Source organism: Sander vitreus, chromosome 12 (assembly GCF_031162955.1).
Source record: "Sander vitreus isolate 19-12246 chromosome 12, sanVit1, whole genome shotgun sequence".
Taxonomy (NCBI): domain Eukaryota; kingdom Metazoa; phylum Chordata; class Actinopteri; order Perciformes; family Percidae; genus Sander; species Sander vitreus.
Window position 1 is genome coordinate 17,742,537 of NC_135866.1, and position 15,014 is coordinate 17,757,550.

General features: G+C 40.3%; 1 protein-coding gene across 2 annotated transcripts; it reads right to left on the minus strand.

Moving 5' to 3' along the window:
* Positions 1-4,703: 4,703 nt before the first annotated feature.
* LOC144526377 (uncharacterized) lies at positions 4,704-13,945 on the minus strand. Of its 2 annotated transcripts, none has more exons than XM_078263806.1 (3): positions 13,539-13,945; positions 7,432-7,771; positions 4,704-6,916 (listed from the first exon to the last, which is right to left on the minus strand). In XM_078263806.1, exons 2-3 carry the CDS (start codon positions 7,742-7,744, stop codon positions 6,480-6,482), a joined length of 750 nt encoding a protein of 249 aa, XP_078119932.1. In that variant the 5' UTR covers positions 7,745-7,771; positions 13,539-13,945; the 3' UTR covers positions 4,704-6,479. The 2 variants fall into 2 exon arrangements, with proteins under 2 accessions (XP_078119932.1, XP_078119933.1); XM_078263807.1 differs by lacking the exon at positions 13,539-13,945 and adding an exon at positions 11,296-11,387.
* Positions 13,946-15,014: the final 1,069 nt, after the last annotated feature.

Genomic DNA, 15,014 nt, shown 5'->3' on the forward strand with positions numbered 1-15,014 from the left:
TGTATTTAGGTTGAAAGGTTTTAAATATTTATGAATAGCAAAATGCACATGAATTATGAATGAATTTGAGAAGTCAACAAGGACATCTATCTCTTTTATGAAATGATGCATCAATGACCTCACATTTCCCCCCTCAAACCAATCCTGTATAAATCTTAAAATGCAATTAAAAAACGCCTAACGTCTAAATGTAACAATTTCATTATTCAAAAAATAAAATAAAAATACAGCCAAAATGGATTGTGTTAATTCATCTTTGGAGAGTTCAGAGTTGCTCAGGAAGAGGAGAAACACCTGCTCGCAGCAGTTGTTCAGGCTGTCCTCCAGAGTCACTGCTGCATCCTCCATCCTGCTATCTTCCTCTAAAGATGTCTGAACTCACCAACATGCTGCAGCTGGACATGGGAGGGGGTTGTAAAAGTTTGGCATGTTTATTGTAAATCTTGTCAGTGCTGTTACCAACAACAGATGTCTTGTATACAACAATACTAATATCCTTCAACACTCCACAATGTTGACATGAATTTCCTTTAAATCCACAAAAAACATAATTGTTCATTTGAGCAGATAGGATAAGGAGAGGATCGTCTGTGAAGTAAATTACTTTAGTCTCGCAAAACATCTCCTCTGTTCAGTTTAAGTCTCTAGCTGGCAAAGCATTTTGCTTCTTTCAATTTGGAGTTCATAAACTCCCTCTGGCCCAAGGTCTAATCAGCCATTATCACCCCATGAAAAATATGTCAAGAAAAACAAATAGCTGAAACGATGATTTCTTTGAAAATGTCAAGGGTGGTACAAATTCCTGTAGATTAATCATAGTTTGTGATCAAAATGGATGCCATGTGTTATTATGCAGTTTGATTTTCTAGTGTTGCTTTCATTAAAAGGCTTTTGTCTTTTCTTTCCCTCAGGTCCCGCAATTTTCTGCTGTGGGTGTGTAGATATTTTGGTTGAAGGCCATGTACTGCAGTGGCAAGTAGTGAAAATATCTGTTTATATAGGAGGTAAAGTGGTTCCACTTGTATTGCTGTTTTAAACATTTTAAGCATATTTTGGGTGATCAGAGTAAAAAAAAAAGAAAAAAAAAAAGTGTGTAAACACAATGTGCTGGGAAATGCTTTCCAAATCTTTCTCTTTGCTCTTGTAACATGGAGCGAAAGTTGTTACCGCTGTTGAAATTCTTAAATTGGATTTCAATGTTTGAACCCTTTGATGTGAGGGCCATGTACCTATCTGTTATTCCTGTGGTTGGCTTTAAAATATGAAATTCCTTAAAATACAAACTGTTGAAGTCATTTCTCCCCCACAGCTGTAGTAAGTAGTAGTAACCCAGTCAATCTGAAACATGTGCTCCGCTTGGCCAAATAAAACCCAAAGGGAAAAATACTTTTTTTCACTCACAAAAATACAACAGTCACCCCAGACCATTCATCAGCCATATAATCCTGTGTGACCTGCCTCTGATTTACTCTAAACTCAGATAACTCAACCTGACTTCTGTATTGCTTCCAAATGCCTGCAGCCATGGTATAAACTCCAAGAGATGCTGTTGCCTCATTGGATCTGTCCAGGAAGTTGTGTAAATTATGTTGTCTGGCCTTTTCTGGGATTTTTGTCTCCTAGGGAAAAAACACTCAAGTCTTCATGCAAACATAACTCAGGAAGAGCTTTTCCTGCTTAATATAACTGATACTCAAGAGATGAAATATAGTGATAATATATTCAATTTAAGATAACTTGCATTCAAAGTTCAATCCAGTGTCCAGGTTTTTAGGGTGAGCCATATACAGCACTGTGCCACCATTACTTTTACTAGACCTTCAATATATACTGTAGTTCACATGGACTCCAAGTCAGAACTGGCTATATTCTGTATACAGTATATCGCTGCCATCACGCAAGAACCCTCTGACTCCACTTTTGGTGTGTTTAATGTTCTGACTTCAATTTGAAGCAAAGTTCCGGCTCAGATACTCTGTTGTATATTATCAAATGCAATTTTCAATGTACTGATGAGTTGTCACAAACTGTTGCTTTCTTGATTAAACCACATCCCCTAAACCTGCCCTCTCCACTTCCTCCCAGTTAGTCACATCCAAGAGTGCATTTCAATGGTAACAGCAATAACAGACCTTTTTCCTAGCAAGAAAATCACAGGTGTAAATCATTACATTAATTATGGCTAAGTTTTAAAAGAATTTAGCTACAATTATGGTAATGACGCTATGACATGTCAAAGGGATTCTCCCTTGGAAAAATCTAAAGTTATGCATTTATGTCAAAATGCCAGTGCATTGTATTGTGGCTGTGCTACATTCTGCTCTACTAGTTTAACCATTAGTGGATACATTAGCATTTACTACAATCATGGGTGTACATTTCATCTAAAAGTTCTGGGGGACAATAAACATGACATTTCTCAACAGCAATATTTAAAGGGGACACAAATAATACAGCCAAAATTGTACTTGTACAGGATATTTCCATTTACTCCAGTAAGAAAGCTGGCAAGCGAGTTTATTCACTTTAAACATCGGATGAAGTGATTCTTTTCTCTAATACAGATGATGCTGAACTGAGAACTGAACCCCGTAGCAAGCAAGCTAACTAACTAGCATTTTCTGTAACCAGTGAAAGCATGTTGGGTGGAATTAGCAAGCTAGCTAGCTAACATTAATGCCGCGTTCTATTTACCTCTAATAATAATAACTAACTATCCAACAAGCTAGGTGACGTTATACCGCTAACATACATAGAGGATTCATGGAAAAACCTTTTGTCGTGACTAATTTATTAAGGACACAGTGGAAATAATCACTTCCCTCGATTTTTAAAGTGAATAAAATAGATTTGTCTACTTACTGGAGTTGCACAACTAACCTTAAGTTACTGAAGTGATTCAAATTTTGTTCTCTCTCCCACCCAGCGCTGTCTCTCTTCACAGCAGCTCCCACCAAACGGACCAAACCACTGTGAGGTAAGGAAAGGGGGCTCAATATATTTTTAAACTAAATAAAACTTTTAAACGCAATTTTTGCCCCGTTTATATTGTTTTACTACTTACACAATTATTTTAATTATATATTATTACATTATTTACAATACACAGGGTGTTTTTAATTTTTTTTAGGGGGGGACAACCCTCAGATTGGGTAGGTCCCGACCCCCCTGCGATTTACGCCTATGCCTACAATACATCTGTCTGTATGATTAAAAGTCCGCATAAAATGATGAATCTTAACAGAACATTGTTTGGTGTTGATTCATAATTTCCATCTCTAATCCAAGCGTGGTTTCAGAACTCTAAATTGCTGCAAAGTGATGGCCGGAAATGAACAAATGCATCTTTTTAATTGATGCATTGAAGAGAAGTTTTGTGGGGCGGGCAGCACCTGTGTTGTAGAAGCTGATATGCATGTACTAAAATGGACTGTGTCACTGAGAAATTGGCGCCATATTTTGAAAAAATATCTAAACTTGAAAAGGTTCGATACATTTACATGTATCAACTCGAAGGAACCGATTCTGTGAAAAGGGTCAATCCGCCTATCACTAGCCCACATCTCTGAGTTTTTCAGTGATATTTGAATTAGTCTTCTTCTTAGTTTCCTTGGTTAGAAAATGTGTAGGTGGGACTAAGAATGACAGCCTCTGCCTGTGCCACAGCCTGAAAAATGGTGACAGAAATTGATGCAAAAATTAAGACACTTGTGGATGACATTAACGCAGCTGTAGATGGTTGAAAGTCAATTCACAGGAAAAAAGAAAAAGGAAATCAGCATTTTTTTCCAATCATCACAAAACATTAACTGCAAGCAAATCTAAACTAAAACCTTCTGCATGGCTAGATGTACTGGGGGAAGTTTTATTATTATTATTATTATTATTATTATTATTATTGTTGTTGTTGTTGTTGTTGTTGTTGTTGTTATAAATCTGAATTTGGATGAAGCTACCCCCTAAGATGGAGCTTTCCTGTAAAAAATGTAATGTTCATTTAGGGGGTTTTCATGGAGCCCTGTAAAGCCCTCATACATTCAAAACTGCATGGTGGTCAAGTTAAAAACAAGGTTGTTTATGCTCATCTTTGAAAAGCATCCACTTAAGGTCATCTTCAATTACTTTCTGTCTGTGGGCACTCAGCCCCAAGTCCATTGGTTCCTGCTGAAAATGTAAATCTTTAAAAACGGCTCACAGATGTATAGTTTCAGTAATTTCACAAAACATCTGGGCACTGTTGTTAAGCTTACGTTTCTCAAATAGGAGTAAATAGTGCACTTTCAGCCATGGATAAATATACATTTGAAATGAGTAGCTGTCACAGTCACATCCTTGCTGATTTTTCCTGCCAGCTGGAGGGATCCAACTGTCTGGTCACATTGTATAAGCTTATGTCATCACTGCTGTTCAACACATGAGCTGCTGTATAATAGATGATTTCAGGGAGAGAACCTCTTTGAGTAAACCAGTGTTATCGAGAAATGTTTAGATATTATCATGATAAAGGTGTTGTGTTTTTATCTGCCATATGGTTTATTTAGTGTAATCTGATCGTTTACTTTCCCAATAGGGATCCCCTTCTTATAGTACTTTATTTCATTACTAAAAGCATCTCACATTGTAAAAGTTTTATTGTTTTATTTATTTATGTATTTATTTATTTTATTTTAAATACAATCTGAGTACAGAATATTTGACGCCAAAAGATCAATAGTTTGGGAGAAATAATAACATCCATACCTCTGAAATTATGTTTATTCAGCAGTCAATATAGAATGTTAGATAAAACATTTTTTGGCACAGTTGCTTAATGATAATAAGCTGTCCCGTTTCTGTGTGGTAATCTAAATAAATATGCAAAACCATAATTTACTTCCCAAATAAATACAATATAAACTAAAATAAAGATGCACTGCATCCACGCCCCACACTGCACCTCCTAAGGAAATAAAAAACAAAAAACATAATTTATTGTACTTCAAACTGTTGCAATGGGTTCAAACCAAATAAAGATTGTTGAAGGTGAGAAAGTTGCTTCATAATTCATTTCAACAGCTTACTTTCTCCCTAAACTCTACCAGGCAATACAACAAGGCGGAAGGAATTTGATGGGCCAACAGGAGACTGTACTGTGGGCTCTGGATCATAGTAAGTTACAAGGTTTTATGGATGGGCGCAAACACATTTCCAGATCCTGACTCTACGTCATAGTTTTCTGTCAGCAAGAAAAAAACTCACCACTACTTATCTCTAAAACCATTCTTCTTTTTCACGCTTGAGCCTCAGATTAGCTAAAAGTGTAAACGTTCTTAAATTACATCCAGAGACGATATTAAAGAGGTAATATCACCTGGAACTTGAGATGTGAAATATTTAGGAATCTAAGTTTGTGAATTTGTCATGCGTGTTGAATTGTCTTGGAGTGTTTTGGCAATCTTTGAGGAACATAATTCCAAAGGATTATGGGTAATTACAATAATGGGTTATTTGGGAAAAGTATAAAAAGAAAGAATTTCTTTGAGTGTGATGAGTTATTTCATGGAGAGCAGATGGGATACATTTTCATGTTCTATTATTAAAGTGAGTGTTTATGTGTTTTGAAACACGCCCTTATTGCTAATCTACACAACATCGATATACACAATAATTAAAGGTGGGTATCAAACCTGGAGCTATAGAAGAGGATTTTCTTTCATCGTCAAACTCTTATCAATAACACTTGCTGTTTACCGTGTAATAACACTGCAATCAACAGCAATGCATACAAGCAGGGAAACAGGTCCCAACATCATAGCCCCTGATAACAACTCAATACACAAAATACCTTCTGGAGACAGCTGATCATTTTAGGTCAGTGGTGCAAACTGCCCTGCGCAGAACTTGAAGTAAACATTTGTGCATTACATGTATATTAATTTTATTTGTGGCTTTGAAATCGATTTTTTAGCATTTTTTGCCTGAAAGGTGATTTACTGTCACCATTATAATTATGCAAACTAGATTTTGAATCACTGAAGTGAACGCCCATGGATATGAGGTGTAGTAACAGCAACAATCTAGTCCCTCATGGCTCATAATGTAGCTCATCTATCGCCTGTTCTACTACTACTCAAATGTAATATCACAAACATAACGTTGCTACATTGTTGTTGTACCACAGTTTACAGTGTTACTAGACAGATAGAAAAGTTAATAAAAACGTTTTTGGTATGAACAGTCATTTTCTGTGTATCTTTACATGGAATCCACACACAAACACAGCACTTGCTGTTCATGTGATGTGGTTCCAATGTGTACTGACAGACGCACAAAAAAAGGTCTGCCTGTCACAAAAAGGCTGCCATGGAGCAGCCTCAAACATATTCCCAGCCTTTCCTCTTTTCCTTGAGTTTATATTCCATAGTTTGTCTTTTAACATAATTCATGTTCAACTCTACCAACAGAGGCTGAGAGCAGTTGAAGAAGTACATTTAACTGGGTCATACACAACCACAGTTCTTTGCCGACACATTTTGTATCGTGTGATAGCGGCTCTTGTTGTCCAGGAAGGAAAATTCCTTTTCGAAAGCGGTGGGTCGGCAGCAGGGCCCGTTGCTAACTTTGTCCCTGCGGCCCTTCTTCCTGAAACCTGTCCGCATCATGTGCTCCATGGTGATGTCGTAGTTGTGCCGGTGGGCGGTGCATTTGCCGCTGCAGTAGCGCAGCAGCACTGTCTCGTCGCTCTCATAGCCGAGACCCAGTTCACTCACGGTCAGCTCCAGCTCCCTCAGAGAGCAGGGCTTAGGCCTCCTGGCTCTTTTAGTCCTTCGGGCCTGGTTCTCTCCCAGGCGCCGGCTCTTCCTTCTCTTCCTGTCGAGCAAGGTCCCGACTACATGCTGAAGCTCGCCCTCTGTGAAGCTCTGGAACATCATGGAAACTGGTAGAGAGGAGATAAAATCATATGTCTATAAACAGCAGGTGGTAGAGGGATCTGATTTCTGTGTAATTTTGTGACAATAGTCAGATCACAGAGATAGCATAGGGTACTGTAGTTGGCACTAGCAGGATAATGACGAGTTGTGCAAACAGTACAACACAAGTTTGTTTTATCTGACATCATGACAGCTACAAACTCTTATCATTATCAGCATCACAGAAAGAGTTAGAGTTCCTTGAAGCATATTTAAGTTGATGAATACCACTCAATGAGGCTGTGTGAAACCAAAAGGGAAAGTGGGTATATCATCCTCTCCTGAAGGTTATAGTGGCTCTATGGAGAGCCAGTGAACCATGAGGTGCTAATTGACTGCCTGTTATTGTGAGACATTAAAACCTGCTCTATAAACAACAGAGTCAGGTACTAAGTGTTCTGTCTGAACCCCAGCCACCCTTTCACACAACACCCTATCTCAGACCAGACAAAGGAAGGAAGACAATAACAGTTTATCTTACACTCTGAGAGGAGAGAGTTCATCTCATTTGCTGAGCGGGTTCTCCGATGTGGACCACCCATCTGCCGGGACAACACTGTTGATTCTGCTGCTGCTGCTGCTGCTGCTACTGATGATGATGATGAGGGTACTGGTGGTGAGGTCTTAGGTGTTGATTCTAATGATGAAGATGGTCTTGATGAGGATGGAGATGTGTACGGATATTTTGTTTTAGGTTTGAACTGTCCGATAGTGGCCATGTTTCTAACAAGGAGGATGGACAGGGCTGCGCCACAGAGCATGAAGGCAAAAGTAGCACCTTTCCATAACTTCATCTTAGAACGTGGAGGAGCATTGAAACTCTGTTGGGAAAGGCAAAGCGGACAAATGTCAGACATGTTCAAACAGTCACACCTCCAGTCGTCTAAACAATCTCATCAACTTGTCACATTAAAGCACAGAGAACAATACAATAATTGGTATCTTCTGTGCCATCACAGTTCTTTGACCTTCCCATAAATCCACTTCTCTCACCAGGGCTTTTATTTTACAGTCAGTTTACATTTTCTGATTCTGGTGTCAGCTCATTTTCACTCTAAGTGGGTTCATGATCCGCAAGCTTGACATCTCTTGCTGACACATGAGAATGCAGTGTGTTTAAGCTGCCTGAAGAAGAAAAAACATAATTTGCTTTCTTATTTGAACTGAAGGCAGGCTGGATTAGTTTTGCAACCCCTTGCCCCATGAAACCTCTCAAAAGTTTGGAATTTCGGAGAAGACACTTTTTTGCAGAAGTAAATGTACCTGAACCATCCTTTTAAAGGCGGGAAATCCTATCCTTCCTTTACAGGAACCACACCTATTCACAATGCTATGTATGATGAGGCCTCAGTGAACATGTGTGTTTGTACATTCCTTTTTTCTTATACTGCTCCTCCCTTTCAATATACACTGCACCACAGTTGCCACAAATTTGTTTTTGCAGGAATTTGCAGTATTCAGAGTTATATCTTATGTTTTCTTTCTTCTTATTGTTATGATGCAGGTATTTGAGAAGTTTTACAACCTCACTTCTTTGTATTTTTCATATCATGTCACCAGTGAGCAAAACATTTCCCCAGAGCAGGAAATGGTATACTGGCAGTGACTAACAGCAAATCCAGACCAGCCTCACAAAGTGTTTTGCCAGACTGGATTCTGTAGTGTACATATACAGGCTGCTGGAGTGTTTACAATGGGACAAAATGTCACATATCTTTGTCTAGTTTAGTACAGAAGCAAAATTCTGAAACGAATAACTTCTGTAAGTTTCAGCGTGTGGGTTAGTCCTGCAGATCACATTAAAGACAAAAGTTTATGGAAAATACAGGAAGATTTTGGTTTTCTGGTTGAACTTAACTTTTTGCAGTGACATAAGTAAAACAAAAGAACTAAATGCAAATTGAGATAGCGCTCCACAGTGTCTGACTGTTTTGGACACCGCAGAGGGAAAATACAAAGACGTCGCACGCATGAGTTGCAGTGCTATAAACAACGCATAAACAGGTAAAACTAGTCCTATCAGTCAAAGCTTGACTCATCACTCATAATTCCATATGGGTTTGACATGGTAAGCAGCCTCTGCACAATGAATGGGTAGAATAGTATTCATTTGAAAGTCAAACATTTCAGCTAACAACCTCATTTGACAGAGTCTGTGTAAATCAAATGTGAAGCCGCGGCTGCTGCAGAATGTTACTCAGTGCCGGGCTATATGTCTGATGTTCGTTCCTCACTGTTTATATTGTATTTAATCACCAGACATGATAAAACCCTCTATGGAAAGTCTCATTTTGTTTCTGTTGGTTCAACACCAACTCCTAACACCAGAAATCTTGCTGCTCCTGCTCTAAATATGATACATTTTTCGTTTTAAGATGAGCCAGTTTCTTATGATATATGGCAGAGGATGAGATCATTGTTTTCTTATGCTATTAATAGGTCAGTTTGGGACAATTACTCAGCCTTGGAGTTAGCTGTTTCACACAGCCGTGATACATCAATGTCTGTGGCCTGTTAGCTCTGTGGCTCATCTTGATAAAACAATTAGCTCGTAAAGAACAGATGAGTCCTCCGATGTCTCAGTCGCTGACACTGGACGAAGCCTGGTCATCAAACACCTAATATCATGTCCCTGAAGACACTTTGATTGTCATAATTACTCCACTCAGAAACACATTAGTCCCATCTGCAGTCGATTGGCGCCAATAAAAGTGCCAAGGAGCATTCTGCAGCTTGTTCAGATGGCCATGGATGATTAATCAGCACAGAAATGTAATATCTACCACTGCCCCCTCGCTGTCATGGACATAAATATACAGATATTGATAGGGGGAAGGGGCACCAGTGTTTTCTTAGGAGAGCAACGGAAAGACATGAATGAGTAGTCAACTTCCTGAAATGACAAATGCTGCTGTTCTCCAGCAAACAGAGAAGAGCAACAACGCAGAGGATATAGCGAATACCCAGAGGACTCCCCAGCAGAAGGAAAAGACATCCTCAAACTGAGACATAAAAGTGCAGATGACTCACAAAGACAACTAAAACAGCTCACACACAGGCACAACATGCCTGGCCGTCACAAAGCATCAGTGCTGATGTGCCCATGCACGCTCCTGTGTGTGGAGATAAGGCTGGTCCCAAGGTATGAGGCCCAAAAGAAATGCAAAAAATCAATGTTTGCATGCATGAACGTTCTTATTAGGATTTTGTGTTTCTAGTGAGAGTGGGAGTGAATAGAAAATAGTGCACCTGATGTTTGCTGTCAGCCATATGTTACCCAAAGAGCTACCAGCAGAGTGAAAACTGTCCCAGAGCATCATTAAGATGTTTGAGGCAAACCATGAAAGTAAACTGCTAGGCTAAAACCTTCTCAGTCTGTCAAAGCCATTCCTGAGACATTATGTATTCTCCCACGCATGCATCGTACAGTTGGAGCACGATCCTCAACCAAGCTCTTGTTGTGACTCAAAGGTCGCATTATTTCAAATGACACAATAAAATTGATGTTTTCAAGGAATAATTGGGCCACTGGCGATGGTGCTGCTAAGCTGGCGGTAATGTAATTACAGCAGCATGGCACTCATGTCCTCCCCTCCATCCCATGCCAGAAGAAGACACTCAACAGAATGCCACCGCCTATGGAATATGAACTAGTGATCTGTCAAAATGAGGATAAGGGGCGTCTGTGGTTAACACTTTTGAATGAAGCGGGCAGACAGGGGGTGCCTTCTTGTCAGCTTGCTTGGATCTTGACCAGTGTGACATGATTACAGCGAGAGAAGATCAGAAAAGGAATGAATGAAGAGCGTCTTTGTGCTGGAAAAAAGCAGATACCAACTTTTATGTCTCACAACTCTGTAGAATTTGCTCCTATATATTCCCTCTAAATACAGCCGGTTCTGTCTTACTCACTCTCCCTTGCTGTGACTCACACATACCATAAACACACAAGCAGCACTTGCGTGGTTTCACTTTTCCCAAATCATCTGACACAGGCTTGTGTAGAAATCGAGGCAAAGTCTAACCTTTCATGGTTGTCCAGACCTAATTCACTTCCAGGGCACACACACACATTCCCAGTAGCACCATCACATAACACTAGATAATCCAGTTTACATAATACTGCTGCTTCTTGATATCTAGAAATGTCCACAGGTGTAACCATTGTGTATTTGCCACTGCACAACCCAAGGCCTCTACCTACAGAACATTATTACGACACTGTGTTTCAGCTCAGCTCCACCCATGTGACCGGCTGTCTCTGCGCTACTCTGAACACACCCCATAAATACCTGCACTGAAAAGATAACAGAGGAGCATAACAAACAGCGGGAAAGGCACCTACTGTGTTGTTCCAATGAAACAACGTGCTTTAGGGAGTCCTAGAGAGGCCTTGTCTTGTCTTTTCCCTCTTAAGTGAGCATCAGGAGGCCTGGGGACAGCTAGAGAGTGCTTGGGGAGGTAATAGGGACATATTCCAAAGATCAGGGCGGGATTAGCACTAATGCCTGCCGGCTTTATCTGCAATCACGTGGGTTAACACCTGGCTGCAGTGTTGGTGGCGCAGCCTCGGCCTTGCTGTATGTGTGTGTGCGTCTGTGTTAATCCATCATACACCTCTAACTCAGGGGTTAGGCCAGCATGCAGGGCCCACAGAGAGAGCACCCTCTTCTTCTACTAAAACCTGTCCTGCTTTCAATCAGAATGATGAAGAGGAAAAGTGACGAGTTTGGTTAGTTAGATGTTTTGTGTTGGCACCAGGGTGGGCCAAAAGGCTGTAAAATAAACTGGATGTTCTGAGCCAGGATTGGCTGTTCTAAATCCAGCCTTGGTTCTAATGCAACTGAAAAAGGCTTAGGTTAGACTTCGCTGTAATTGTGTTGGGCAACTGCTTCGGTTGGCCTGCGTTCTGTCACTCAGTAACCAAAGGATAATTAAAACAAGCCTGTTCCTTGTTAGTGAGAAAGCTGCCGTTCATTATTGAAAAAAAGAAAGGGGCGATACATCTTTGGGCAATGCCAGAAAAACTGTGATAATTTTTAAACACATTCTGTAAAGACTAACACGATTCCTGTATCCTTTTACTTGACTGGATGGAGTTGAGTTGTTAAAAAGATTTTATTTTATTGTGGAAGCTTTACTATCACATCCCAAGGATTTATATGGATCAATCAGTGACCCAACAGCCTAGCACAATATCTCACAACTCAAACCTATTGCTGTCAGAGTGGTGTTGATGAGGTGTGAGGGGAAAATACACTTATAGATGCACATTTGACACCAGTCCCAATTTGTCTGCCCTTTGCTATTCCTGGAAGAGTTCAGTCAAGGTATAGTTCTGACATGCATTAAAAAAGGCTTTTCTAACAGAGGTTTAGCAGGAAATTGTTTTTGTGTGAGGTAGTAAGATTGATGATTGTTGTCTTGGCTACTTTCTAAAGAAGAGTCCATAAGCTGCTATTCTGGTTGCTAATCTGTCCATGCCAGATCCTCTATTAACATAACAGCATAGCCTCTAAACCCATGTTAAACATGTTGATTTTGCTGTTACAAAAGGTTGACTGCCATCTGGCACACGCTGAATACTACTTTTAAATATGACCCACATGAGCACGCACAAGCATGTGAAATATGATGACATTTTGCGTGTTTAGCCTATGCTCTTTTTAAACTACTAACATTAACAACTAATTATTTTCATGCACAATGTATATTTTGACAAGGATCTGACAAAAATTGCTGATGACACGATGAGGAGTGGTGCAGGAGTTCAGCTTTCCCTTTAGTTTCCTCCAGTTATGACCAGCTCTGGTAGGTTATGACAGTTGAATGGCTCAAATGACTTTAGGCTTAACCTCTATCCGGCCTCTTGGGGCTCCGCTGGATACAGTATAATCTCTAAGTATGATATGAGCTTAGGGAGAAGGGGATCATCACTTCAGTAAAATGCCCAAAGTGAGTATTATCAAGTTGCTTCTCTCAGAGTACCTTCATTATATTTTTAGATGACAAGTTCAGCAATTTGATCCAGCTCCTGTTTAATTATTTAAACTATTAAAGGCATAGCTCTGCAAAAACGGTTGATCTCTAAAATAATGAACGCAGAGAATAATAATTATCTAAAATCAGTATTTCATAAGCGTTCAAAGTAGCGCTCAAATATTTGGGAGAGAAAAGGCAGAGAGAGTTGAGGAGCAATTACACATTATAATGAGGTAAACCACCATGTTGGATAAGTGACAGGAGAAGAAAATATTTCTCTCTGACAAAACAAACTTGTCTGTGTGGTGAGAGGTTGTTCAAATTCTGCAAGAAAATTACAATAATAATTTCTTTTTCTTGTTTTTTTTCCCCCAACATAGTGGCATGCCCCTTATAATCAATGGTAACCGCTCTGCAAACATTTCGTGACAGGCTGCTCTTCACTATTGACATGCGTTTCCAGCAAGGGCTGCCTGTTGATACAGATAATCCAACGTGTGTTTTCTGCCACTCAAGCACTTGGTGAGGCATCCCTGTCAGTGGCACCTAACGCCTTCCCCATAAGCTGCCAGCTTAAACTAACAAAAGAAGATGTGGTGTCCTTACCGTTCGGCCGGCTAATCCAGACTTAGCTGCGTGGCGTCGTCTTCAGCTGACCTCCACAGGCAAGTGCTGGCTGGGTAAGTCCATCATCATCACAGGCGAGGGCTGGACTCCTGCATGTTACCCAGAAAATCATCACAATTCCCTATGCCTGCAAGTAGGGGAGGTGTCCTGACTTGATTCAGGTCCAGACTGTATTATTCCTTTATCACATTTGCATTTCTATAGAACACTTGCAAAGCATTCCTCTGAATGTAAGCGTGCACTTCATGGCACTCAGGTTAATCCATTCGAAAAGAGGAGAGTTTGGTGTTTAGAGAAGTCCCTGACTTGGCATCTGGTTCACTTCAGAAAACTTCTGTCATTATGTTTTTCCATACAAATCTTCTGGTCCTCTTTTTAGCACAAACCTGAACCTGAAACAGAGGAACAGAGCAAAACAGTGTCATGTAATAAACAGATCTTACAGAGGACTTCACTTTTTTCCATCTGTTGTTAAACTCCTTCCACTTTTAATCATTTTATCTCCATGCAACAGCAGCGTTGGAAAGATAATGCGCATCTCCTTACTCTTTTTCCAGCAGCAGGTCTTCGCTTCAGCTCCAGGGAGGGGAACTCTGCGGGTTGAGAAGATGGGTTAGGGTGAGGAGGGAGAGCGTGGTAACCGTATGTGGAGCAGAGAGCTTCTCTGATGCCTCTGCCTCCTGCCTCCCCCCCTCAACTGTTGCTCCTCCTCCTCCTCCTCCTCCTCCGTAGTTGTGCTTGTGGGCCGAGTCGGATTACTCCTGACATGATAATCTCCCTGGCTCTAGCTCCAGGAGCACCAAATGATGCTTTGGCCTGAGCAAGGGCTTACATTTACCTTCTGCTGCAAGAGAGTCTGCCATCTTAAGTGGGCAATTGGTAATAGCCTCAATTGGGCAGATAAGAAGGGTCTGCTGAAAGCAAGTGTTTTCCAATCTTTTAGGGGGAATTAAGGAAGTTTACAATTGGTTTAAATGGCGCTAAGACAATACTAACCCCTGTTAAATGGAATTTTCACAGCAGACGTATTTCATGATGATTTAATCTACAGTTGGCTTGAGATAAAACCAGGGATGTTGTTGTTGAGAATCTCACGTTCACGTCCCTTCCCATACAACTAGTATTTTAGCCTTTGAGCCTTGACGGCAAATGAGGTGCAGATGGTTGTGCTTTTGGAAGGCATCAGGCACTCCAGACTGCAATCTAAATAAATACCCCATCCATGAGGGGAAATGTGTCAGGTGTGGAGGGTCAGTCATATATAAACAAAGGCCAAATAGTTTGGAGACAAGTGAAGCAATGCATGAGGGAGGGAAAAACGAGGGAGATACTTAGTCTTACACGTGCCGTTTCGGAGCATAAACCAGTCAAATAAATCTACAGGTACAATGTTGATCTAAACAGAATTGATGGTTTCAGAATTTTGTCCACAGCCAAAGATGCTGAATTAAAGCA

Bases quoted from the DNA above. Each gene is read 5' to 3' on its own strand.
- LOC144526377 (XM_078263806.1), bottom strand. From the start codon at position 7,744: ATGAAGTTATGGAAAGGTGCTACTTTTGCCTTCATGCTCTGTGGCGCA. The intron at 6,917-7,431 runs GTAAGATAAACT...CCTCTCTACCAG, and splicing joins GAACTCTCTCCTCTCAGAGT to TTTCCATGATGTTCCAGAGC.